The sequence below is a fragment of the Eleginops maclovinus genome, chromosome 1 (genome assembly GCF_036324505.1).
Source record: "Eleginops maclovinus isolate JMC-PN-2008 ecotype Puerto Natales chromosome 1, JC_Emac_rtc_rv5, whole genome shotgun sequence".
Lineage (NCBI taxonomy): Eukaryota > Metazoa > Chordata > Actinopteri > Perciformes > Eleginopidae > Eleginops > Eleginops maclovinus.
In genome coordinates, this window is record NC_086349.1 from 15,891,866 (window position 1) to 15,917,097 (window position 25,232).

General features: G+C 40.4%; 2 protein-coding genes across 3 annotated transcripts; one reads left to right on the forward strand and one right to left on the reverse strand.

The window, feature by feature from the left end:
- apobec2b (apolipoprotein B mRNA editing enzyme, catalytic polypeptide-like 2b) lies at window positions 1-3,264 on the forward strand. Its single transcript, XM_063888847.1, has 4 exons — window positions 1-393; window positions 1,490-1,670; window positions 1,827-2,178; window positions 2,272-3,264. The coding sequence occupies exons 1-3, from the start codon at window positions 101-103 to the stop codon at window positions 2,166-2,168; spliced, it is 816 nt and encodes a 271-aa protein (XP_063744917.1). The 5' UTR covers window positions 1-100; the 3' UTR covers window positions 2,169-2,178; window positions 2,272-3,264.
- LOC134867819 (Fc receptor-like protein 5) lies at window positions 2,412-24,537 on the reverse strand. 2 transcript variants are annotated; one of them, XM_063888688.1, is made up of 19 exons: window positions 24,364-24,537; window positions 24,210-24,248; window positions 23,585-23,647; window positions 16,669-16,959; window positions 16,304-16,570; window positions 15,819-16,100; window positions 12,391-12,681; window positions 12,026-12,292; window positions 11,541-11,822; window positions 10,632-10,898; window positions 9,802-10,092; window positions 5,276-5,548; window positions 5,080-5,194; window positions 4,830-4,987; window positions 4,638-4,739; window positions 3,887-3,955; window positions 3,647-3,706; window positions 3,460-3,528; window positions 2,412-3,337 (listed from the first exon to the last, which is right to left on the reverse strand). In XM_063888688.1, exons 1-19 carry the CDS (start codon window positions 24,440-24,442, stop codon window positions 3,276-3,278), a joined length of 3,327 nt encoding a protein of 1,108 aa, XP_063744758.1. In that variant the 5' UTR covers window positions 24,443-24,537; the 3' UTR covers window positions 2,412-3,275. The 2 variants fall into 2 exon arrangements, with proteins under 2 accessions (XP_063744758.1, XP_063744831.1); XM_063888761.1 differs by lacking the exons at window positions 10,632-10,898; window positions 11,541-11,822.
- Between the last annotated feature and the right edge of the window lie 695 nt (window positions 24,538-25,232).

Sequence of the window (25,232 nt, forward strand, 5' to 3'; positions counted from 1 at the left end):
GTAAGTGCTCTAGGGTTATCACAGTACTTACCCAAAGCTATCTCTCGTTCCCTTTCCCTCCCTCTCTTTATCTAACACGCTAACCCACTTGCTCAAAATCATGGCGGACAGAAACAGCCGGGTCAGTGTTAAGAGGAAAGAGAAGAAGGTAGAAAACAAAGCGAATGATGAGAAGGACAAAGAAAAGGAAAAGGGGAAGGAGAAAGTGGTGAAAAAGCCGGACAAACCGGTGAAGCCTGTGAAAAAGGCAGAGACAACTCCTGAGCAGCCCAAGGCGGAGGAAGAGAAGAGGAATGGGGAAGGTGAAGGTGCTACGGGAGCTGAGGAAAACATCAGTGAAGAAAATGGAGAGTTTCAACCCATAGAACTGCCACCATTTGAGATTGTCACAGGGTGAGTAAAATGAACACATCCAAGAGTTAAGAGTCAGTGTGACAGATTCACTCAACTGCTCTACTCTCAAACACATCCACTTTTTATTTGGCGTTTAAAAATGAATACCATCCATCCATCCATCCATCCATGAATACATTTTGATGTTTTATTGTAAGCCACACTGTATCAAATATATGTTCTGTTGTTGATTCTAATGAGGAAGGAAACTAATGACTTGCACATGCCATCCTCACTCACCCAGCATAAGAATAGGGATGAGTCACAGAGCCCACACAGAAGCAGGCTCCTGATATATCACTCTGCCTAGCATCTGTTCCCCAGTCTCTGTCCTTTGAGTATTAACTCTTTGATATAAGAGATCTATCTGGGGGACCCACCTGGCTATTCATAAACAGCATAACAATGGATTAATAAAGAAAGACAGTAGGGGTATTTTTTCGTTCTGCTGAATCATGCACATCCACAGGTCATGGGAGGACCTGATATCCAAAAATATTAATAGAAAGATCAGTTGACACAGCGGTAGCCTCATTAATATTCTAATCACTGTATCACCATTTCATGGACTACCATCACTCTTTGTGGCTTGGATTACTGACAGATTCAACACAAAATTAGAAACTCATGCTCTGTTTTAGGGGAGGAAATGAATGCCAAGTTACACTGTCATGCACCACAATTAAAAGTGACGGATAAGTTATATACAACGTGCTATTTTCTTTTTGACTCATTCAACATTCATGCCCTAAAAAGCCATCAGAATACCTTTATTCGTTCCAAAGAGGGGGAAATGTACATTGTTACAGCAAAAGTTAAGAGCCAAAAATAGCAAAATATTAATTAAGAGAATAAAATATTAAAGATAAAAATAGAAATTACGCAAATGACTATTTACAAAAATACACATCCAGGTGGAGAACAAAAAGTAACAGTATTTTTTTTAAAGTGTAGCATGTACAAAGCAGTGTGATAGCAGCCAGGTAACAGAAGTGAAAGTAGAGACATCAAGTGCTGTTTTTTTATGAAATGTTTGCTTGAGTATTCTCTGAAAAACCCCCAGATTTTTGTTAACAAAACTGTTCCTCTCCACCAGGGAACAGATGAGCCCGTTCTACTTCAAGTTTCAGTTCAGGAACGTTGAATACTCCTCGGGGAGGAACAAGACCCTGCTGTGTTTCAGAGTGGATACACCAGGAGGCAGCACAGAGCCTCTGAAAGGTTATATGGAGGATGAACATGCCACAGCTCATGCTGAGGAGGCCTTCTTTCAACAGGTAATGATGATCAATCTTTTGTTGCTGGAGTATCATAAAACACAGATGGGAACCCCCTCGAATATTTGATTATAATATTACGTTTGAAAAATTAACTATTGTGTTTAATGTTTTTTGTCCTTGCATTGAAACATCTTCATTCTTTTTTCTTTTCAGGTGCTCCCTAACCCTTCCCAAGAGTATGAGGTCACATGGTATGTATCATCCAGTCCTTGTGTGGCTTGTACAGCTAAATTGGCCGTCATACTCCAGCAGCGTAAGAAGGTCCGTCTCAGCATGTTCATCTCCCGTCTCTTTGATTGGGAAGAGCCGGAGATAGTAGAAGGGCTCCAGGCTCTGGCGAACGCTGGCTGCAAACTGCGGATGATGAAGCCGTCTGACTTTGTACATGTTTGGGAAACGTATGTGGAGAAGGAGGAAGAGATCTTTGCACCCTGGGAGGATTGTCAGGAGAACTATGAATATTATGTGGAGAAACTGGCCAATATTCTCAAGTAGATGTGAATCAGTAGGTATCCTGTATTTACACATGGCCCATTTACTTCTATTGGGTAAAAAATATCTTTAATGATTTTTTCCCCCCTTGTGTCTTTCATTGCAGGCGCACATGATGGACAGCAGGTCACCTCTGAGTGAACCACATATGGACTTGACTTGCTAAACCCCCACTGGTTGAATGTGTTTTTGTTGCAGTTGCATCTGATTTTCAGATCAGTATTAGTTTGAAAGAACACTCATTGCAACATTTTGTATTTTTTATTTTGATAATTACATAGGAAACCACAATTGCTTGTAATACATTTATATATCATAATGTAGAAAAACATAATCATTCAAATGAAAAAACAAATAACACTCATTGCTGAAGGCTTTGAAGAAGACTTATTTTCACTTACATCATTTAAGTAGGATATCAAACCAGGTTTTACTATATACTCTTATTATGTATTTCAGCTAAAACTGTTTATGCCTCATCTGAAGTAATTTGCACACACACCTTTATAAAGACCAGTTTATGAGAAAAAGTTTGTCTATGATGAATCTGGCCCAAAATGTTAGCTCTAAGAATTGAAACACTTACTTAATGAGGATTGATAAATAAATCAAATTCTCCTTCAGTTAACACATACAGTACATACATTGCATTGAATAATTGCTAACAATTAAAGGTAAACATTTATATGATTGATGCTTATTACATAAATAATAGTTTCATATTTTAACATTAACTTTAACAGTTCAATGATGTGAAATATAATATGTAAAATTTCAACAGTATTCTTCAACCAAATCATTTTCAGTGCAGAAAAAATCTATACACATCTATATGGCAATGCGAGCCAATATGTTGTTCCAGGATTCAATATCAAATCAATTTTTTTAAATCACATTTATTTACAAAAATAAAGAGTTCCCAGAGGAAGAATCTCAGTGCATGTACTTTTATCCAGATCTTCAGAAATATCCAAATGTAGAATTATACGTCTATTTTATATCCAGTTTCAATATTTCCACAATGTTGTTTGTAATGTCCAGCCTCACAGGGCTGTAGTAAATCTATTGACTAATTAAAAAAGATCTACTAAAATGCAAAGGTTCAGTGAGTCATTGTTTAAAGGAAACCAGCCCTCCATTTTCTGTTGTTCCGCTGCTCTCACTCGTCACAGCTAGAAAGACATGAAGGTATGAGGATATTTCAGTTATAAAGAAAGAAAGATAGATCGCCCAGCACGTGTCATCACAGAGATAATATTTAAATCAGAAAAGTGTAATTTTGAAATTTCATTACCTTGATCCTCCTGCGAGGTTATTGGTAATGGTGTGGTATCACTGCAGACTGTTCCATTCTCATCCTCTTCTGCAAGTCAGATTGTTAAAAAACAAAACAAGGAAATGTGTCAGTTTTGGATAATCCTAGAGAATTGTCAAAATACTTGCATAGTTATACAGCTTAACTCATCCGTAGTTTTTTTTACCTTTAGATGAAGGATTTAGTTCTGCATCAGTGATGTACTGAACCATGGGACAGGGTGCATCTGCAGTAAAGAAGAAGGAACTTTAAAAATAGCAAATGCTAAAGGCAAACTATGGTCAGATTCTAACTTGAAATAGTCGGTAGGCAGTATCACAAATAAATCACTGGTGGGGCTGTATCTGCAGCAAGCACAGGAGCCGCAAAAAAAATCACAAGCCCATGAGAGGCGCTGTCAACGTACCATCACGCTCCTTAAGCTGAGCCATGGTGAGAAACAGCTCAGCTTCTTGTAGTTTATCGTCATCATCATCTACGTGGTAAAAAAAATAAAAATAGGTGACCTTATGGTGGCTAGTGTTTGTTCATTTGATAAAACATGAAGCGGTCAGGATGTGAAATGTATACTTGCAATAAGAAACAAGGTGCAAAAACAACCTCTATATTCATTCCTTTTTAGTCTGTTCTCTATATCTATATCTATAATGTAATTGCATGTAATTGTGTTTAATTTCCCCACACAGTACACCATAAGCCGTTACAAGCGAAAGCCTTAAAAATCTCTTGAATAAAAGAGGAGGTTAAGTTTTAAGCTTTATGTCAGACCTCCTAAAATCTTAACATGTTCATAAGACTTCCTTTTTCAATGATGTGGGTGAGCCCTGCCACTTATACTTGTCACATCCTATTACTCATGAACCCATCTTTCAGATCATTGAACTCATTGCACTCTGCGATTTTGAAGTTCTCTGTGGAAAACCTGCTCTTGCGTTACAATACATGAACATGACCACAGCTACTGCAGATTCCTGCTTGTTAAAAATAGATCCTCATTCAGTTCTGTTCTCCTGAGGGAATTATCTGACTCTTTAACTAATAATTGCTCTGCAAAATATAAAGTCAACTTGTTACTATGATAATATTGACTATGGCTTTTATTAATTTCAAATTTGACAATCCATGCACTTAAATAGTATCCAAAAGTAAAGCGAAACCTGGTTTCCGGAAGAGTCTGAGGACAATGCATCCAAGGAAGACAGCGATGATGCCAAAGAAGATAAGGCCAGAGATGGAGAGAAGCACCCTCCTCTTTAAAACTGCAAATACAAAACGTATAACAGAATGAAATGGAGACAGAACACTTGCAATGTAAAAATTACATTTATTCAGACCTTGGTAATACTCACGTAGGTTCTTGGTTTTGAAAGAATCACTGATTTTTGAATAAGATGGTCTACCGTTGCTATTTCCCTGGCAGGTGTAAAGACTTTGCTCAGGGTTTTCCAGGGGTGTGACTATGTGTTTCTCAGAGATCAGATCAACGATTGGTTTTCCCTCTTTGAACCTGTGAGAAGGTGCAAATCCACAACATATATGTAAATGCATTTAGAAAACATTCCTAAATAGCATTACTGTAGTTATTTTTATGTCTATTACCATGTGTAGTTCCATGTGTCCTGGCTTTCTGGCATTCCACATTGGAGCACCAAGCTGTCAGTGGAGAAGACTTCCGACCAGCCAGTTAACAGGATTATATTAGGCTGTGGGCGCTCTGTAGAAATACAATCAAAACTCTGCTGAACTCATTTCACATATTCAAAAAAATTATAGAATGAAATCAATAAAAACGTACCCCTAACAACGAGTTTCACAGCCTTGCTCCGGTCTGAGAGGAAGTCTGTAATATTTCTTCTTTTAACTTGGCATTGATATGATCCAGATTCTGTTGTCCTAACAGAGTGGATGGTGCGACTGTATCCAGATGAGGCGAGTGGACTGCCATCTTTGTGCCACAGGTACTCCCATCCAGAAGACACATTAATGTGGCAGCTAAAGGTGACTTCATCTCCAGAATACATCACATTGTGTTTGGGATTCTGCATCAGGGTGACTCTGGGTTTTGTATCTGAGGAGAGATAACAAGGCCAGGGCTATTAATATAATTGCCTTTCAATGTATATCACATTTGAAACCCAGAGTAAGGAGAAGCCTGTTTATATGCAGAAATCTTTCCAAAGAAAAAACCTTTGTTCGATTACTCAAGGAAAAAATGGTTAAATGTAATACCCTTTTAGCCCCTTTCGATACATTTTAAGATCTTGCCAAGTTCTGACCGGTAACATTACTTCAACTTGCAATAATACATTGATTGTGGGATAGCTGCAATTACTATATATTGTCTGTAGGATACTATAAACAGTTTAAGTTTGTGATGACTCCTTGGACCACTGCACCATAATTCAGATTGACGGGCTGGGAAGAAACATTGGAGTATGAATTATGTGACTAAATCAATGCAAGGTTAATTAAAAACAATACAATGAGTAATACATTAGTTACAAAAAAAAGTCGTAACAAATGTAACACTAGTTTTCCATCAACAATGTCAGTATGTCATTCTATATCATGTCTTACAAAAATGCCATAAAATGTGCCCCTAAACTTTGATCCCATCCCTTACCTGTTTCCCATATGCAATCAACAGGGCTTCCTACCCCACTCTCACACATTTTCCCAGTTTCTTCATTACCCAAGCCTGTATATAAACAGGTCATAATTTCACGCTCTTGTCAGATCACTTGGTCATGTCCCACTATCTCTATGTGCTTATGCTCTACTGCATGCTTTTCGTCTCATCTGCTTGTAAGCCTGTTTTGCCATTATTAAGTGTGCATGCCTGACAACCGCAAGCTAGCAGAGCAACGCGCCTTGAGTCTGAAAAGAAGGTTCCAGAAAGATGCCGTATTTCATGCAGATTACACCACCTTTATGCACAACATCATTTCCTGCAGTTATGCTGAAAAGGTGCCTGCTGAAGAGTTGGCATGCAGCCATGGCAAAACTTGGTACATTCCACACCATGGTGTATACCATCCACAGAAGAAAAGGATCAGAGTGGTTTTTGATTGTGCTGCTTCATTCCAAGGGATGTCACTGAACACACAGCTGCTGCAAGGACCCAATCTCACCAGCTCATTAATCGGAGTCATAGCCAGATTCAGGAAAGAACCCATTGTTTTGATGGCAGATATTGAGGCTATGTATCACCAGGTGCGTGTACCAGCTGAAGACTGTAATCTGCTAAGGTTTCTCTGGTGGCCCAGTGGGGATTTCTCTCAACCCATGGAGGAGTACAGGATGTGTGTGCATCTCTTTGGGGCAACTTCATCACCGAGCTGTGCGAACTTTGCTCTGCGAAGGTGTGCGGAGGATAACAGCAAGTCCTTCAATCAGCAGGTGGTGGATGCCATTATGCACAGCTTCTACGTAGATGTCTGTCTTGTCTCAGTACCCTCTGAGTCTGAGGCCATTGTTCTTTATCACGACCTTCGAGCCATTTGTGCCAGAGGTGGCTTTCAGCTAAAGAAGTGGATAAGTAATAGTAGAAATGTGTTGGCTGCAATTCCTGAAGAGCAGAGGGCAGTGGATGTAAAGGAGATGGATCTGGACCATGACACCCTCCCTGTTGAGAGAGTCCTGGGTGTACAATGGTGTGTACAATCAGATGCATTCAGGTTCAAGATTTCAATCCAAGATCGACCTTTGACCCGTAGAGGGATCTTGTCTGTGGTCAGTTCCATTTATGACCCGCTTGGAGTGCTTGTGCCAGTGGTGCTAAAAGCCAAGCTAATTTTGCAAGAGCTGTGTAGGAAAGGCCTTGGGTGGGATGAGGTTGTACCCCTGCCCATGGCGCTGGAGTGGACAAATTGGATACAGGAACTCCACCTACTTGAGGATTTTAAGATCAGCAGATGTTTTAAGCCTGTGGACTTTGGCACTGTAGCTTCTGCCCAGCTACATCATTTCGCAGACGCAAGTGAGGTTGGTTATGGGACAGCTACTTACCTACTGTTGCGCAACAGTGATGGAAAGCTGTGCAGCATCCTCGTCATGGGAAAAGCCAGGGTGGCTCCCTTAAAACCAATTACCATTCCCAGACTGGAGCTCACAGCAGCAGTAGTGGCAGCACGTATGGACAGGTTGTGGAGAAAGGAGCTGCAGATGACATTGCTTGACTCCGTCTTTTGGACTGACAGCACCGGAGTGCTAAAGTACGTCAAAAATGAAACCTCCAGATACAAAACATTTGTGGCCAATAGGGTCTCAGAGATCCTCGCAGCGTCTCATGCAGCTCAGTGGAGATATGTGAGCACTTTGTCCAATCCAGCAGATATTGCTTCCAGGGGACTTGGAGTGAAGTCATTCCTTAAGGATGAACAATGGATGTGTGGTCCACAATTTCTGCTAGCAGAGGAGCACTGGCCTACAAACCCAGACAGCTCAGAAGAACTATCGGAGCAAGATGATCCTGAGTTCAGAATGAGCATTTTGGCTAATACAGATTCAGCCAAAGAAGAAGTTGACTCAGTGTCTCAATTGATTGACCGTACCTCATCCTGGAACCGTCTGACAAGAGTGATGGGTTGGGTCTTAAGATTAAAAAATAGACTCTTTAGTCTCTGGAAGAAGGGGAAGGAGGTCAAGGTGCTGCTGTCACACTCAAAGAGAAACGAGAGAGAGCAGAAGGATGTCCTGAAAAAGGAGCTGCAGAGTGTCAAAGACTCGTTCCACATTTCTCTTACTGTGGAGGAGGTAGAAGTGGCGGAGCTGGAAATAATTGGATCCTGCCAAAGGAAAAGATTCCCAGAGGAGTTTTCCAGCCTCCTAAAGAATCAGAATGTGAAACAGATGAGCCATATATACAAACTAAACCCACGGCTTGATAATGGCATTCTGAGAGTCGGTGAAAGGCTCAGTAGAGCAGCAAAGCCTGAAGATTCAAAGCATCCGGTCATATTGACCAAAGATCTACATATCTCTGATCTCATTCTAAGGCAGGTACACAAAGAAGTTGGTCACGGTGGAAGAGCCCACATGTTGGCAAAGCTACACCAGAAATACTGGATTACTGGGGCCAGTGTGGCTATACGAAAGATCTTGGCCAAATGTGTTGTTTGCCGACGGGTTCTGGCAATGCCAGCCAGCCAACAGATGGCGGATTTGCCGCTCAACAGGATTTCTCCAGATGAACCACCATTCATCTAGAGTGAAAAGATATGGAGTGATATTCACCTGCTTAGCTCTAAGAGCTGTGCATATCGAAGTAGCTGCATTATTGGAGACAGATTCCTTCATCAACGCCCTACGTCGCTTTATAGTAAGAAGAGGCCTTAGTCAAAGAACTCTGCTCAGACAACGGAACCAACTTCGTCGGTGCTGATCGAGAGTTGAAGCGATCTTTGGAACAGTGGAATCAGTCTCAGATCCATGATGAACTCCCACAGAAAGGAATAAAGTGGAAGTTTAATCCTCCAAGTGGTTCCCATCATGGGGAGCCTGGGAGAGATTAATTTGTTCAATCAGGAAAGTCCTCAACTCTACTTTAAGAGTACAAACTCTGGATGATGATGGTCTGCACACTGTGCTGTGCGAAATCGAAGCTATTCTCAATAGCAGACCAATAACAACAGCATCCACAGAACCTAATGATATAGAGGCTCTGACTCCCAACCATCTTCTCCTCCTCAAAGGTCAGCCATCTTTTCCCCCCGGCGTTTTCCAAAAGGAGGACTTGTATGCTGTACGTAGATGGAAACAAATACAGTACATGTCCAATCTGTTTTGGAAAAGATGGATAAAGGAATACCTACCACAGCTTCAAGAGCGCCAAAAATGGAACAAAATCAAGGGCAATTTCATTCCTGGAGACATTGTGCTCATTGTGGATGACTGTGCACCCCGCAACTCTTGGATCATGGGGAGAGTTGTCAAAACTGTTCAAGATAAGAGAGGACTCGTTCGACAAGTCAAGATCAAGACCAGGACGAACTGCCTGGACAGGCCTGTCACAAAGAGTACTTGTTGACGTGACTTGTTTTGACATGACTTGACTTTGAACATGACATGAGACTTCTATCTAGGCTCCGTAAGTTCTGGAACCTCTGGCCTAGAGACACTTGAAGACACATGGAGAGCCCGCTTATTCAAGGACATGGAAAATGTACTATTCTCATATTTGTAAAAAAAAAAAGGTTTCTCATCTGAGGGTCAGAAAACATGCCATTGCCATCAGCATGAAGTTATTTATTCCACCCCAAAAACCAGTTTTTTTCCCTCAAAATGTATAATAGTATCTATAATGAAACCAAAAACCCTTACCATATACTGTGAGATGAAGTCTAGAGCTAAAGCGGCTGCTGACAGACCTTTGACTCAGCTGTGCCTTGCAGTTATAATTTCCTGCATGTGCAGCTGAAGCAGAGCTGATGGAAAGAGTTGCTCCTTTCGAGTCAAAAGAAGCAAACTTATCAGCTTGGACCTCATTTCCATCTTTGGACCACTTGTAAATCCAGTCAGCATTGTCATTCATCCCACAGCTTAACTTCACACTCTCCTCTGGGAACACATCCAGCCATGGTGTGATTGTGTTCAAGGTTGGGACAGGGATTTCTAAAAAGAGAGAGGGAGAGACAATAGAGGCATAAACATCTATATTGTAATTGCATGTAATTGTGTTTAATTTCCCCGCACAGTACACCATAAGCCGTTACAAGCAAAAGCCTTAAAAATCTCTTAAATAAAAGAGGAGGTTAAGTTTTAAGCTTTATGTCAGACCTCCTAAAATCTTAACATGTTCATAAGACTTCCTTTTTCAATGATGTGGGTTAGCCCTGCCACTTATACTTGTCACAGCCTATTTAATACCTAAAAACCTAAACTCCACCGTCTCATTTTCAAACCCATCCAGCCAGGGACTCAGCAGCTTTAGAGACGGTTTAGGCGGGTCTGAAAATATTTTTAAGTTAAACTTAATTCACGTGATTTACTGAATCAGAAAAGAAAGGAGACAGGAACATGGAAATGTTGAGTACATCATTAGTTATGTTTTTGTTATGATAGTACTATAGTCATGTGTTTGAAGTCTCATAGAGATTGATGTTTCTTTTTTGTTGGTGAAGGGATGACAGAGTTACAAGATATCAACTTACCAGAGACCTGTAAAGTTGTTGCTTCGCTGTTCTCTGTGAAGAATGGGCTTTCGCCTCTTTTGGCTTTGCAGTGGTACTGTCCACTTTCAGAATGATTTACTCCAATTTGAATATTTTGATTAGAGCCTAGTATTTCTTTGTCATTATGGTACCAAATATAACTCCATTCAGACGGCACATCGACCTGGCATGTAAAGGTGACAGACTCTCCGGGGAACATCTCATCAAATGTTGGACTGCGGGTCAAAATGGTTTTGGGGCGGTTTGCTAATGAGAACGGGGAAAAAACAAAGGTACAATTTCAAAAAAATGTATATTAAGAGTTGCCCTTTCGTTTAAATATTGGTGATGGAAATTAATCTTACCATTTACTGTGAGACAGTGAGGACAGCATTTTAAACATTTACAAAAAACAATTGCACATCCTCTTAAACACATTGCTTTGAATAATATGACTTCACTGTTTTAACCTACCAAGTACATCTTGTTGTATTTTGTCACTGAACTCTGTGGAGGTTTAATTAACTCTGTGGAGGTTTAATTAACACGCAGACTAAAATGGGTGGGAACAATGGATATAATATAAGACATCATAATACATCAATAGGGAGAGAGAGTTAAACGTTGTTCAAATGTAACCAAATCCACAAACCTGACAACTTTAAGAAAATCACTGCTTTAAGCCAAGCAATAACACCAAGCTATTACAGCTTGTTTTTAACTGGATTAGTCGAACACACTCGTTTTAACAAACTAAATATAGCATGTTAAATAGGCAAGTTTTGTTGCTTTTGGGGAAGAGCAGGGTTCTACATTTAGACATGACACAAAGTTCTAATGGGCTGAAAAGGTTATTATCTCATATTGGGTGTAATATAGTTTATAATAATGCTGCACCCAAAAGCTCACCATATACTCTCAGATTAGCCGTGTTGCTGAAATCCGAGCTGACTCCCCTCAATTCGAGTTCAGCTTTGCAAGAGTAGAGTCCTTGATGGGCTTGAGTGACCAAGGTGATGTTGAAAGAGGAGTCCATTGTGTCTATGTTTGGATCATCCTCAAGAGCCTTTTGATTTTTGTACCAACTGATCGTCCAGTCATCGCTTTCCACTTCACAGCTAAACTCCACCGTCTCATTTTCAAACACATCCAGCCAGGGACTCAGCAGCTTTAGAGACGGTTTAGGCGGGTCTGAAAATATTTTGAAGTTAAACTTAATTCACGTGATTTACTGAATCAGAAAAGAAAGGAGACAGGAACATGGAAATGTTGAGTACATCATTAGTTATGTTTTTGTTATGATAGTACTATAGTCCTGTGTTTGAAGTCTCATAGAGATTAATGTTTCTTTTTTGTTGGTGAAGTGATGACAGAGTTACAAGATATCAACTTACCAGAGACCTGTAAAGTTGTTGCTTCACTGTTCTCTGTGAAGAATGGGCTTTCGCCTCTTTTGGCTTTGCAGTGGTACTGTCCACTTTCAGAATGACTTACTCCAATTTGAATATTTTGATTAGAGCCTAGTATTTCTTTGTCATTATGGTACCAAATATAACTCCATTCAGACGGCACATCGACCTGGCATGTAAAGGTGACAGACTCTCCGGGGAACATCTCGTCAAATGTTGAACTACGGGTCAAAATGGTTTTGGGGCGGTTTGCTAATGAGAACGGGGAAAAAACAAAGGTACAATTTCAAAAAAATGTATATTAAGAGTTGCCCTTTTGTTTAAATATTGGTGATGGAAATTAATCTTACCATTTACTGTGAGTTTGACTGCTTCACTAGATGCTGTGGTAACATCTGGCTTGGTTTTGTGATGACCTTTACAGGAATATCTTCCGGAATATGTTGGTGTGGCTGCAGTGAGTGTAAGATTTGATCCCGCTGTAGACACGTTTGGATCTGTATCTTGTAGTTGCTCTGCATTTTTGTACCAGGTGAAGGTCCAGTCAGGGCTGCTATCGACATAACAACGAAACTCCGCTTTCTCAGAAGGGAACACATCCAACCAGTGTGACACAAGCGTCAAAGTCGGTACAGGAGGCTCTGGAAATGTGATAACAAATATGATCCATTATAATCATACAACTTGAGACATAACCCATTGCTGACATATCCATTCACATTTAGGCCAATTGACATCAGGAGCCTTACTAAGTTGTTGTTTTTTAGTTATTTTTGAATTTTGGTCTAATAGTGAACTAGATAAAAGTGTCTATTCGGCTATTCACACCCACACCCGCCACCCTCATCACTCAAAAAGCCAGAAAAAAACTAAACTGTGTTGCATGCAAGGTTGCACGTCACTTCATGCCGTAAAGCAAAATTCATAGGCGCCAAAGTCATGGCCAAAATGGGAAGAAGGATGGAAGACGGTTCACAGACTGAGCATATTTGGTGATCCCACAAACATAAAAAGGTCCATCCATCCATCCATCTTCTCCCGCTTTTCCGTCAGGGTCGCGGAGGTAACAGCTCCAGCAGAGAGCCCCAAACTTTCTTTTCCCTGGCCACATCAACCAGCTCTGACTGGGGGATTCCAAGGCGCTCCCAGGCCAGCGAAGAGATATAATCCCTCCACCTGGTCCTAGGTCTACCCCTCGGTCTCTTCCCAGCTGGACGTGCCTGGAACACCTCCCTAGGGAGGCGCCCAGGTGGCATCCTCACTAGGTGCCCGAACCACCTCAACTGGCTCCTTTCAACGCGAAGGAGCCGCGGTTCTACTCCGAGTCCCTCCCGGATGACTGAACTTCTCACCTTATCCCTAAGGGAGATGCCAGCCACCCTGTGGAGAAATCCCATTTCGGCCGCTTGTATCCGCGATCTCGTTCTTTCGGTCATGACCCATCCTTCATGACCATAGGTGAGGGTAGGAACGAAGATGGCCCGGTAGACAGAGAGCTTTGCCTTCTGGCTCAGCTCTCTTTTCGTCACAATGGTGCGGTAAAGCGACTGCAGTACCGCTCCCGCTGCTCCGATTCTCCGGCCCATCTCACGCTCCATTGTTCCCTCACTCGAGAACAAGACCCCGAGATACTTGAACTCCTTCACTTGGGGTAAGGCCTCATTCCCTACCTGGAGTGGACAATCCATCGGTTTCCTGCTGAGAACCATGGCCTCAGATTTGGAGGTGCTGATCCTCATCCCAGCCGCTTCACACTCGGCCGCGAACCGATCCAGTGAGTGCTGAAGGTCACAGACCGATGAAGCCATTAGGACCACATCATCTGCAAAAAGCAGTGGTGCAATCCTTAGCCCACCGAACTGCAAACCCCCTCCCCCACGACTACGCCTCGAAATCCAGTCCATGAATATCACAAACAGGATTGGTGACAAAGCGCAGCCCTGGCGGAGGCCAACCCTCACCGGAAATCGGTCCGACGTGCTGCCGAGGACCCGGACACAGCTCTCGCTTTGAGAGTACAGAGATTGGATGGCCCTGAGCAGAGACCCCCTCACCCCATACTCCTGCAGCACCTCCCACAGTATCTCCCTGGGAACCCGGTCATACGCCTTCTCCAAATCCACAAAGCACATGTAGACCGGATGAGCGTGCTCCCAGGCCCCCTCCAGGATCCTTGTGAGAGTGAAAAGCTGGTCCGTCGTTCCACGACCAGGACGAAAACCGCATTGTTCCTCTTCAATCTGAGGTTCGACAAACATAAAAAGGTATGATATATTAAAGACAACATATACCCTTTTCAACAACGCAATGTTTTCTCACAGTTTGTATAATTATATTTAAAATTAAAATGGCCTAATGTGCAGACTTGTTCTTGTTCTATGAATAGCGTATGCAGCTAGTTTATGTGTAATAGTATCTATAATGAAACCAAAAACCCTTACCATATACTGTGAGATGAAGTCTAGAGCTAAAGTGGCTGCTGACAGACCTTTGACTCAGCTGTGCCTTGCACAGACTTCCTTTTTCAATGATGTGGGTTAGCCCTGCCACTTATACTTGCCACACCCTATTACTCATGAACCCATCTTTCAGATCATTGAACTCATTGCACTCTGCGATTTTGAAGTTCTCTGTGGAAAACCTGCTCTTGTGGATGCGTTACAATACATGAACATGACCACAGCTACTGCAGATTCCTACTTGTTAAAAATAGATCCTCATTCAGTTTGTCTCATGAGGCCAATTCTTACCCTTAAAAACTGAAATGAAAGAAGGAATGACCTTCTAGATCAAATATTTAATACCTAAAAACCTAGCAATCCAAGGAATGATGGTAATGTTGTCAAACCAACCACAATATTCCAAGATTCACACTGTAGAAAGCACTGATTAAATGAAGTATTACGAAGGAGGAAGAGGTACATTTCTTAGAAGTTGAAAAACAAAAAAGCCTTACAATAAGTCTATAAACAAATCAGTTGCTAGCTGTTGTCCTCTAAACATAGTTAAGTTCAAAATACATAGGAGGCATATGTGAATTGCTAAAAGGAAAAACTCCTCTACACAAACCCTACTTTCTTTTTAGGTTATATTCCTCTGTTACTTTTTGTTCAGAGACATACTTCTGAGCCATACCTCTCTGCATCATGCTACACCACAACATCCTGTTTCAGCAGAAAACAAATAAAATAACAGAAGCAAGAAGCTTTTGAAATGGTGTTTTGCATATGTTAAGAGCAGCCTGGAGGTTTTTTAGACAGTGAGGACAGCATTTTAAACATTTACAAAAAACAATTGCACATCCTCTTAAACACATTGCTTTGAATAATATGACTTCACTGTTTTAACCTACCAAGTACATCTTGTTGTATTTTGTCACTGAACTCTGTGGAGGTTTAATTAACTCTGTGGAGGTTTAATTAACACGCAGACTAAAATGGGTGGGAACAATGGATGTAATATAAGACATCATAATACATCAATAGGGAGAGAGAGTTAAACGTTGTTCAAATGTAACCAAATCCACAAACCTGACAACTTTAAGAAAATCACTGCTTTAAGCCAAGCAATAACACCAAGCTATTACAGCTTGTTTTTAACTGGATTAGTCGAACACACTCGTTTTAACAAACTAAATATAGCATGTTAAATAGGCAAGTTTTGTTGCTTTTGGGGAAGAGCAGGGTTCTACATTTAGACATGACACAAAGTTCTAATGGGCTGAAAAGGTTATTATCTCATAATATAGTTTATAATAATGCTGCACCCAAAAGCTCACCATATACTGTCAGATTAGCCGTGTTGCTGAAATCCGAGCTGACTCCCCTCAATTCGAGTTCAGCTTTGCAGGAGTAGAGTCCTTGATGGGCTTGAGTGACCAAGGTGATGTTGAAAGAGGAGTCCATTGTGTCTATGTTTGGATCATCCTCAAGAGCCTTTTGATTTTTGTACCAACTGATCGTCCAGTCATCGCTTTCCACTTCACAGCTAAACTCCACCGTCTCATTTTCAAACACATCCAGCCAGGGACTCAGCAGCTTTAGAGACGGTTTAGGCGGGTCTGAAAATATTTTTAAGTTAAACTTAATTCACGTGATTTACTGAATCAGAAAAGAAAGGAGACAGGAACATGGAAATGTTGAGTACATCATTAGTTATGTTTTTGTTATGATAGTACTATAGTCATGTGTTTGAAGTCTCATAGAGATTGATGTTTCTTTTTTGTTGGTGAAGGGATGACAGAGTTACAAGATATCAACTTACCAGAGACCTGTAAAGTTGTTGCTTCACTGTTCTCTGTGAAGAATGGGCTTTTGCCTCTTTTGGCTTTGCAGTGGTACTGTCCACTTTCAGAATGATTTACTCCAATTTGAATATTTTGATTAGAGCCTAGTATTTCTTTGTCATTATGGTACCAAATATAACTCCATTCAGACGGCACATCGACCTGGCATGTAAAGGTGACAGACTCTCCGGGGAACATCTTGTCAAATGTTGAACTGCGGGTCAAAATGGTTTTGGGGCGGTTTGCTAATGAGAACGGGGAAAAAACAAAGGTACAATTTCAAAAAAATGTATATTAAGAGTTGCCCTTTCGTTTAAATATTGGTGATGGAAATTAATCTTACCATTTACTGTGAGTTTGACTGCTTCACTAGATGCTGTGGTAACATCTGGCTTGGTTTTGTGATGACCTTTACAGGAATATCTTCCGGAATATGTTGGTGTGGCTGCAGTGAGTGTAAGATTTGATCCCGCTGTAGACACGTTTGGATCTGTATCTTGTAGTTGCTCTGCATTTTTGTACCAGGTGAAGGTCCAGTCAGGGCTGCTATCGACATAACAACGAAACTCCGCTTTCTCAGAAGGGAACACATCCAACCAGTGTGACACAAGCGTCAAAGTCGGTACAGGAGGCTCTGGAAATGTGATAACAAATATGATCCATTATAATCATACAACTTGAGACATAACCCATTGCTGACATATCCATTCACATTTAGGCCAATTGACATCAGGAGCCTTACTAAGTTGTTGTTTTTTAGTTATTTTTGAATTTTGGTCTAATAGTGAACTAGATAATAAAAATAACGGAGTGTTTATTTGCACCCGGGTGAAAATATTCACACAGTAGCTATTCGGCTATTCACACCCACACCCACCACCCTCATCACTCAAAAAGCCAGAAAAAAACTAAACTGTGTTGCATGCAAGGTTGCACGTCACTTCATGCCGTAAAGCAAAATTCATAGGCGCCAAAGTCATGGCCAAAGTGGGAAGAAGGATGGAAGACGGTTCACAGACTGAGCATATGTGGTGATCCCACAAACATAAAAAGGTATGATATATTAAAGACAACATATACCCTTTTCAACAACGCAATGTTTTCTCACAGTTTGTATAATTATATTTAAAATTAAAATGGTCTAATGTGCAGACTTGTTGTTGTTCTATGAATAGCGTATGCAGCTAGTTTAGCTAATGCTAGCTAGTTAGCCAAGTTGAATGCTACATACTGTGAAACTTTGCGGTGGGTGGTAACTATAGGTGGTAACGTTATGTGCAAATGAACCATGTTCGGTTTCGCCCGGAGTTACCGCGGCGCCCGGAGTCCAATGGATGTTGAAAATCAGCAAAGTGAGCTAGCCGATGGCACACAGTAGCTAATCCTGCCTTAGCACTAGCTAGCTAACTTGCTACAGTCCAACATGCTAGGGCAAAACGTGAAACTTTCACTTCTCCTGCAGTTGTTTGAAATAACTGTTACTCTACTGTGTTTCTGTGTTACTGTGTGTGGTCTAAATTTGGATGGACATACATAAGTAAGGGTACAAGCTTGTGTTTCAGATAAAACATGAAGCAAACGATACTTAAAAGACAATCCATGGTAAGTACACCAATGAGACTTTAGTTTTTATTAAATCGAGTGTCTAAGTAACATTTTAATTCATATGCCACTTGTTAGCATGGAGAGTAGTCTAGCAATAAAATCAGAGAAGGCATATAGTTGTGTATACCCTCTGTACTATAGTAAACACTACAAACTGTCCATGTGTGTTCATTATTAACTAAAGGCAAATATGACGCATTAAAAAGTGTTACCAAAGAGGAACACTATTTAGAAGTGCTAACTCATGTCTGTGTTATTTGACTATAGGCAAACATGTGAGGCTATTCCAGCATTATCTGCGGATGGGGTGTTCCGTCGCCATTCAGCTTCGATATGACTGGAAAAAGGGGAAACTCTGTGTCACAAGAGTGGATGATGAACACAACCATCCTATATCTCATCTGCTTTTTAACAAATACCCCAAAAATGGACGCCCACATGCAGAAGAAAGAGCTGAAATTGAAAGGCTGGTACGGTTAAAGGCGAGTCGGTAACACAAGTACATTTTGTGAGACTACAAAGTAAATATAATGATATACTTTAGGGATGCACCGAAACACTTTTGTCACCGAAACAACAAGGCCGAAACAGAACGTTGTGATGATGACGCAAGCAAAAAACCGCGAACAGCACTCGGGCCAACATGTCTGCGGTGTGGACGCAAATTTCTAGAGGGGGTATATCTGCAAAGAGTTTTTCCACGTCGGGTTTAATTCATCATCTTAAATCAAAACATCCCGATCGCTATTCTGAATTTGAGAAAAACGCGGCACAGAAAAGGAAAGCCATTCCGAGCACACCGACTCCGTCTGTGGCAGACGTTTTTGGAAAGGCCAAAAAGTTTCCCAGTGATGGTGCCAAGGCTAAGGGCATTACACAAAAAATGATGGAATTCATTGCCTTAGATGATCAGCCGTTCTCTGTTGTAGAGGACGTGGGATTTCGTAGGCTGATAGAGCACATTGAGCCCCGTTATGCCATACCGAGCAGACGACATTTCTCAGACGTATGTTTACCTGAGCTGTTCAATGTTGTTGCAACTCACGTCCATGAGCTTATGGCATCTGATATTTCAGCAATCAGTTTCACGGCCGATATATGGAGCTCAGACGTCAGCATCACGAGTATGCTCAGTCTAACTGCACAGTGGATCGACACAGATTTCAAGCTGCAAAAGATTCTGCTTAATTCACAAGAGTTTCGAGGATCACATACAGCAGCAGCCATTTCTGATGCATTCGCCAATATGTTCGACACCTGGCATATCGACCGATCTAAAGTGCATGCCATAAGTCAGTGACAACGCAAGAAATATGACAAAAGCGATAGAAGAAAGTCAGCTGAAAGGAATACGGTGCATGGCCCACACACTACATCTGGCTGTGAATGAGGGAGTGTTGTCTCAGCGGAGCGTAAAAGACGTATTGGCTATAGGCAGAAGAATTGTTGACCACTTTAAACATTCTCAGCTGGCCTATTCCCGCTTGCAGTCTATGCAAGATCAGTTAGGAACAACAAAAAAACGGTTCCAACAAGACGTGAGTACACGGTGGAACAGCACATATTACATGCTCGAAAGCCTCTTTGCGCAAAAGCGTGTCTTGGCTGCATACAGCGCAGATCACGAGCTCCCCGCGACATTCACTTCACACCAGTGGGTCTTAATAGAGAACATTCTCTCTCTTCTTGCCCCCTTTGAGCAGCTAACTAAAGAGATCAGCTCCTCTGATGCATCTGCAGCAGACGTTATTCCTTTAATTGCAGCGCTAAAGCGTCTTCTAAGCAAAGAGGTTGAGACGGACCACGGAGTGAAAACAATGAAAAGTACACTCTTAGAGTCTGTCAGCACACGTTTCACTGAGATCTATTCGGATCCTCTGCACTTCATCGCGACTGTACTTGATCCGCGTTATAAAGATCATTACTTTGATGTGGGAACGAGGCAGCGCGCACGAGAAATGATCCAAGCCGCGATGGATGCGGAGAACCCGCTTGGAGACGGAGAAGCGCACAGCGCAGAAGAAGGAGAGCAGAGCGCAGAAAAAAGGACTCGTCTCTCTGCACCAGATGAGAGGCATGCACCCTCATTGTCTGATATGTTCAATGAGATCCTGCAAGAGAGTGCCCCAAATAATAGGTAGGGTATTATTTTCTTATATACTTATACTTACTATATATGTGATTATCAGATGATTTTATTTTTCTGCTAGATATTTTTTTGTTGCTATTTGAGAATAATGTTTATTTATGCACTGGCCCTATTTATCTTTCTCAAATGTCAGGCAGATGACAAGCTCAACCGCTCAACAGTTAGATGGTTATCTGTCTGAAGTCACCATCCCCAGAAGTGATAACCCTCTTGCCCACTGGAAAAATAACCAAGGCCGCTTCCCTGACCTGGCAAAGATGGCACGCAAGTACTTGTCTGCTCCGTGCACAAGCGTTGACAGCGAGAGACTGTTCAGTGCTGCAGCTCATGTTCTCGATGAGAAGAGGAACAGACTTCACTGTGATAAAGCAGAGAAGCTACTCTTCATCAAGAAAAACCTGCCACTTTACCTCAAGAAGTAGAATGGGCTTGTGTCAAGTGTTTAAATATTTGTTTTCCACTTCTACATTTGTTGTTGTTAAAGGCCTAAGTTTAACATATGGGCTATGGCAATCTTTGTTTTGATATACTATTATGTTGTAGGCCTACAGAGAAAATTGGCTATTGTTATCTTTCAGCAGTTGCACTTGTTCTGAATGCACTTGACTAAAATGCACTTTGTTTTTTTATGAGAGAACATATTTAATTTTACAATATTTCAGCAGGCCAGTCAGTTTACAGGCCTGTACATTATTATTTCATGTAGGCTACACATGTGTGGTCAAGTTAAACATTTCATTTTATTTTATATTGTGCATAATGTCAGTTCTAAATAAATATTTTCATAATTTCGTGATTTATTTATTCTTTGAATTGCAACGCCTTGATTTTTAGTAAGGTTAGCACACAGTCATAGCCATAAATGCAATGGTACTAATAATTGGAATAATAATTTATTTCGGTGTTTCGGTTTTCGGCCTTGGTTTCCTCATTTTCGGTTTCGGCCAAGAATTTTCATTTCGGTGCATCCCTAATATACTTTTCTTTATTTTCTTATTTAAAAAAAAAAAAGTTTTTACAATTTTCTTACATGTAAGTCAGTTCATCCACCCTGAAGAGCTATTTCAAAAAAAGTCATGGAAAGCACCTCAAGCTTAAAGACATACACAACATCAAACAGCAAGTTAAAAAAAGTGCACAAAATGACCCAAGTGAAGCTGAAATGATGGTGAATATTGTCAAAAACTTGAAAGAAAAAGGATACACAGCAGAAATAGTGGCTGACAATTTAGGACTTTTCCAAATGCTTTTTATTCAGTCCCTGGAAATGTGTTGTGCATTTGAGAGGAACCCTGACATGGAAAATGAACATGGTACAGTTGAACATGTTGCCTATGCATAGTTACGGCATGAGACTGAACAGTATCTTTTTAAGGCTCTGCACTTTGTTCAAACAAGGAAATCCAAGCTGGTGGAACATCAAAATGTTCTTTGTCGACAAAGATGCTACAGAAATTAAAGTTCTGAGAGAGAACTTTGTGGAAGCAAAAAATGTCATGCCATTAAGCATTGGAAAAAGAAAGTTGCAGAGCTTCTTGACGAAAGAACAAAAGAAAAGTCTTCTGTCCACACTCTGCTCAATACTGTACAGTGAAACACTACAAAGATATGACTCAGGCATACAGAAGCTGAAAGAGCAATGCCCAGACAAGAGATTTGTGGATTATTTTCAGACCAACTGGGATGCCCAAAGAGAAATGTGGGCTAGTGTCTTTAGAAAGGGGCACATTGGGGCACAATTACAGAAGTAATAAAATAAAAACACCTCCACATGTTGGTCTCGTTGAATTTAAACACGCTTAACCTGTGTACCTATAGTGCTGCAGGAATGAGCCCTAAAACGTCGAGATGAGTCAGCATGTTAGCTCTAACGGTTCGTTCACCTCAAAGTCAGCGTTTTTTTTAATGTGTTTTTGGTTAGATGTCTGAAATAAGGTCTGTGGCAACACAAGCTTAGGAGATTTTACCGTTCTGTTACTTTCTTCTGTACGAACAGAATTTACATACCTATCAATGTTTCGAAGGGGAATTTTATGACCTGGACTTGACTTTATACATTGGTTCTTGTGACATACATGATTAAGTAATATTTCCAAGGCTCAGCATAGATGTGCATGTTATGTGCTAGAAGCCCAAGTGTAAATAAAGTGCTCCTTTGCCATGTTCATGCAAAAAATTACTTGTAATGGGTAGAACTAATACTAGGTATTCTGGGTGTTTTTAGCATACAGAGGCTGTAGTAATAAACCTGAAAGTAATGAGTGCCTTAGATGTGCCTATTTACACTTGGGTGCAAATATTACACAGTTCAGTTCAGTCACTTTATCTTGATATATATTATCGCAGATTGGAAACTTGACTTGTAGTCAGGGGCACTAGATGATAAAAACAAACATGTTTCCTACATGTACATACAGAAATAATACAAAACCATCTTTAAAGTGCTATATTACATGAGCAGTTTAAGCAGGGTTATTGCACAGGGAACAAAGGAGTGTCTACTCCTATTGCACTTGAATCGGGGTACTCTAAATCTACGGCCTGATGAAAGAGTTTCAAAGTGAAGGGGTTGGTCTGTGCAGCCAAATACTGACCTGGTCTATCGGAGAACCTGCTGATCAAAGATAGCCATCAGGGTTTCTGTGGGACACCTTTTAGTTTACAGCCACGTTCACAATATAACAGGTGGTTTTTGTGTTGATGTTCAGGTTAGCTTGCCAAGCAATCATAAAAAAAGTAAGAACATATATACAGTACATAAATTCAATTTGATGCAGAAGCACAAGGGAATGAAGTTAATATCAAAGAGACATTTCCATAAATACCTATCAAAAATGGTATCTAATGTGTGCCCAGGTGCAAAAAGCATTGTTGACTACGGACACCCGGGTGTAAGTAGCCACATTGGCTATGGGCACCCCGGGTGCAAATAGCATCTGCCTAAAAAGAAATACAATTCATGCCCTCTTGTAAAATCGAGATGTACAATGAAGTACATTTACAGACTGCAGTTTAACTTATTTAAGACCACTTGCTTAAAAATATAAGTAAATCAGAAAAATATGTCTGGATCACATATATTATTTCAGCAGAAATTACAGATTATTTTCTGTAGATTTGAAGGCCAATTTCTTATAAAGGGTGGATGAACCGATTGTAGTGGTTATGTCAGTTAGACAAAAACCACTACCGATGGAAACAACGACATAAGTGCTAAAGCGTTTGTCAACGCCCGCAATGATTTCACATGTGTTATTTGCTGTTTCACAAGCCTTACTGTCAATTTTAGCCCTGCTTTTTCATGATTCTGTGTCAGTAGATATTATTGTCCAACATCAATGGAAATACCTACGTATATATTGAATATGTGTATTTAAAGGAAATGTTAAACCTGTGGTATAATCTTTTTGAAAGTGACCTGATTGGCATTCAATCAACAGGATTGCATGATCATGCCTACCATTTTAGATATACCTTAAAAGCATAACTATGTTTAAAGTCCCACCTTTGGCAGTTGTAGTCTCAATTGGAGTGTCCGTATTAACTTCTCTGATTGAGGTGGGGGTGACTTGTGGATGAGAAGAAAGGACAACAGAATTAAGATCAAATCAGACAACATTTATGCTCGTCGCTCTCTAGATGTACGGGATATAACATTTCATTTAGATTTCATAGGCAAAACTATCCATGGTTGATTGAGAAAATAAACTGCAAGTTACTAAATAATGAAATCAAGCGAACGTTTAGGTCATAGTAGAACTAGAAAAATGGACATTTCATTATATTATCAGTAAATATATTATCAACCACACATCCTCCTGGATAACACAAGAGCAGGACATGAGCGGGAAGACAATGTCAACTTATAAAAGCATTCAGATCTGAGAAAACTGAAATACGAACTTGCCCTGACAGATGACTAATTGTAGGAAGTGCTAGACTTGTGACAACTAAGTACTTCATGTTCCTCATGGTTAGTTTCATTGAGTTTGACTTCCTAAACAACGCTTTTGTCTGCTGCAGTACAGGCAACCGGAACTATGATAACAGGTAAATTGGTTTACAGTCATGTTTCAATTCAACAAGATATTCATAAATGTATTATAATGTTTGTTAGACCCCTTCCTTACCATGAGCAGGTTCCTGAGCTGCACAAACAGCAGTGAAACCTGTAAAAACAATTTAAGATTCATGTTCAGTAGGAATCACATTTTAAAAACATGAACATATTCTTAGTATAATTAGATAAAACAAAAAATAAGTCAGATATTCTTAAAAACTTACATATGACACTAAAGACCTTTAAAAGCCACATTTTCCATCGAGCTGCATATGTAGAAGCTGTGCTTCTGGGTTGAGTCATTTCTGTGCTGTGAAGTGCAGTAAAGGAAATACACTGCACACTAGATGGGCGTATGTGACAACTTCCTTTCTAAACTCACCTCAGGACAGCTTTCCTGTCTCTGATGTCTGTATTTTGTGGGTGAAAGAAACATGAAATATGTTGGTCAACCTCACTCAGATGTTTGTGTTCTCGAGATAATTATTCATAAATGAATCATGCTAGAAAGAGACGGGGGTTTAAAGAATTGAAACAGTTTGTGTTAACAATACTAATTGTGTTGTATAGCCTTCCCACAAAATGTTGTTTATTTGTCTAAGAAAGTCAAGATTATATAAAATGATTTATTGCAAATAATAATATTTATAAGAAAATAAAAACAAGGAGTCAGTTCAAGTCAAGAGATAATCATTATTTTTTACACGGAGTAAAATGCAAGGGGAACTAAAACCATAGCTCTTCCTGAAGTTGCTTTTTATCTCAGTGCAGCTTAAGGGTAGATCTTTTTTACCCTGTAGGTGTGACATGATTTAGGGAACATGAGAGGAAACCACAGGGTTTTTTTTTTACACTTTTGTAAAGCCAGCCCATTAACCGCAAACAGTGCAGAGACTTCAGCTGAAAGTCAGTTGCTAGACATGAAATAGGATGAACATAATGCTGAAGACTATACAGTGGGGCAAAAAAGTATTTAGTCAGCCACCAATTGTGCAAGTTCTCCCACTTAAAAAGATGAGAGAGGCCTGTATTTTTTATCATAGGTATACCTCAACTATGAGAGACAGAATGAGAAAAAAAATCCAGGAAATCA

Bases quoted from the DNA above. Each gene is read 5' to 3' on its own strand.
- apobec2b (XM_063888847.1), top strand. From the start codon at position 101: ATGGCGGACAGAAACAGCCGGGTCAGTGTTAAGAGGAAAGAGAAGAAG. The intron at 394-1,489 runs GTGAGTAAAATG...CCTCTCCACCAG, and splicing joins CCATTTGAGATTGTCACAGG to GGAACAGATGAGCCCGTTCT. The intron at 1,671-1,826 runs GTAATGATGATC...TTTTCTTTTCAG, and splicing joins AGGAGGCCTTCTTTCAACAG to GTGCTCCCTAACCCTTCCCA.
- LOC134867819 (XM_063888688.1), bottom strand. From the start codon at position 24,442: ATGACTCAACCCAGAAGCACAGCTTCTACATATGCAGCTCGATGGAAA. The intron at 23,648-24,209 runs GTAAGGAAGGGG...CTCATCCACAAG, and splicing joins AGCTCAGGAACCTGCTCATG to TCACCCCCACCTCAATCAGA. The intron at 3,338-3,459 runs GTAATGAAATTT...ATGTCTTTCTAG, and splicing joins AACCTCGCAGGAGGATCAAG to CTGTGACGAGTGAGAGCAGC.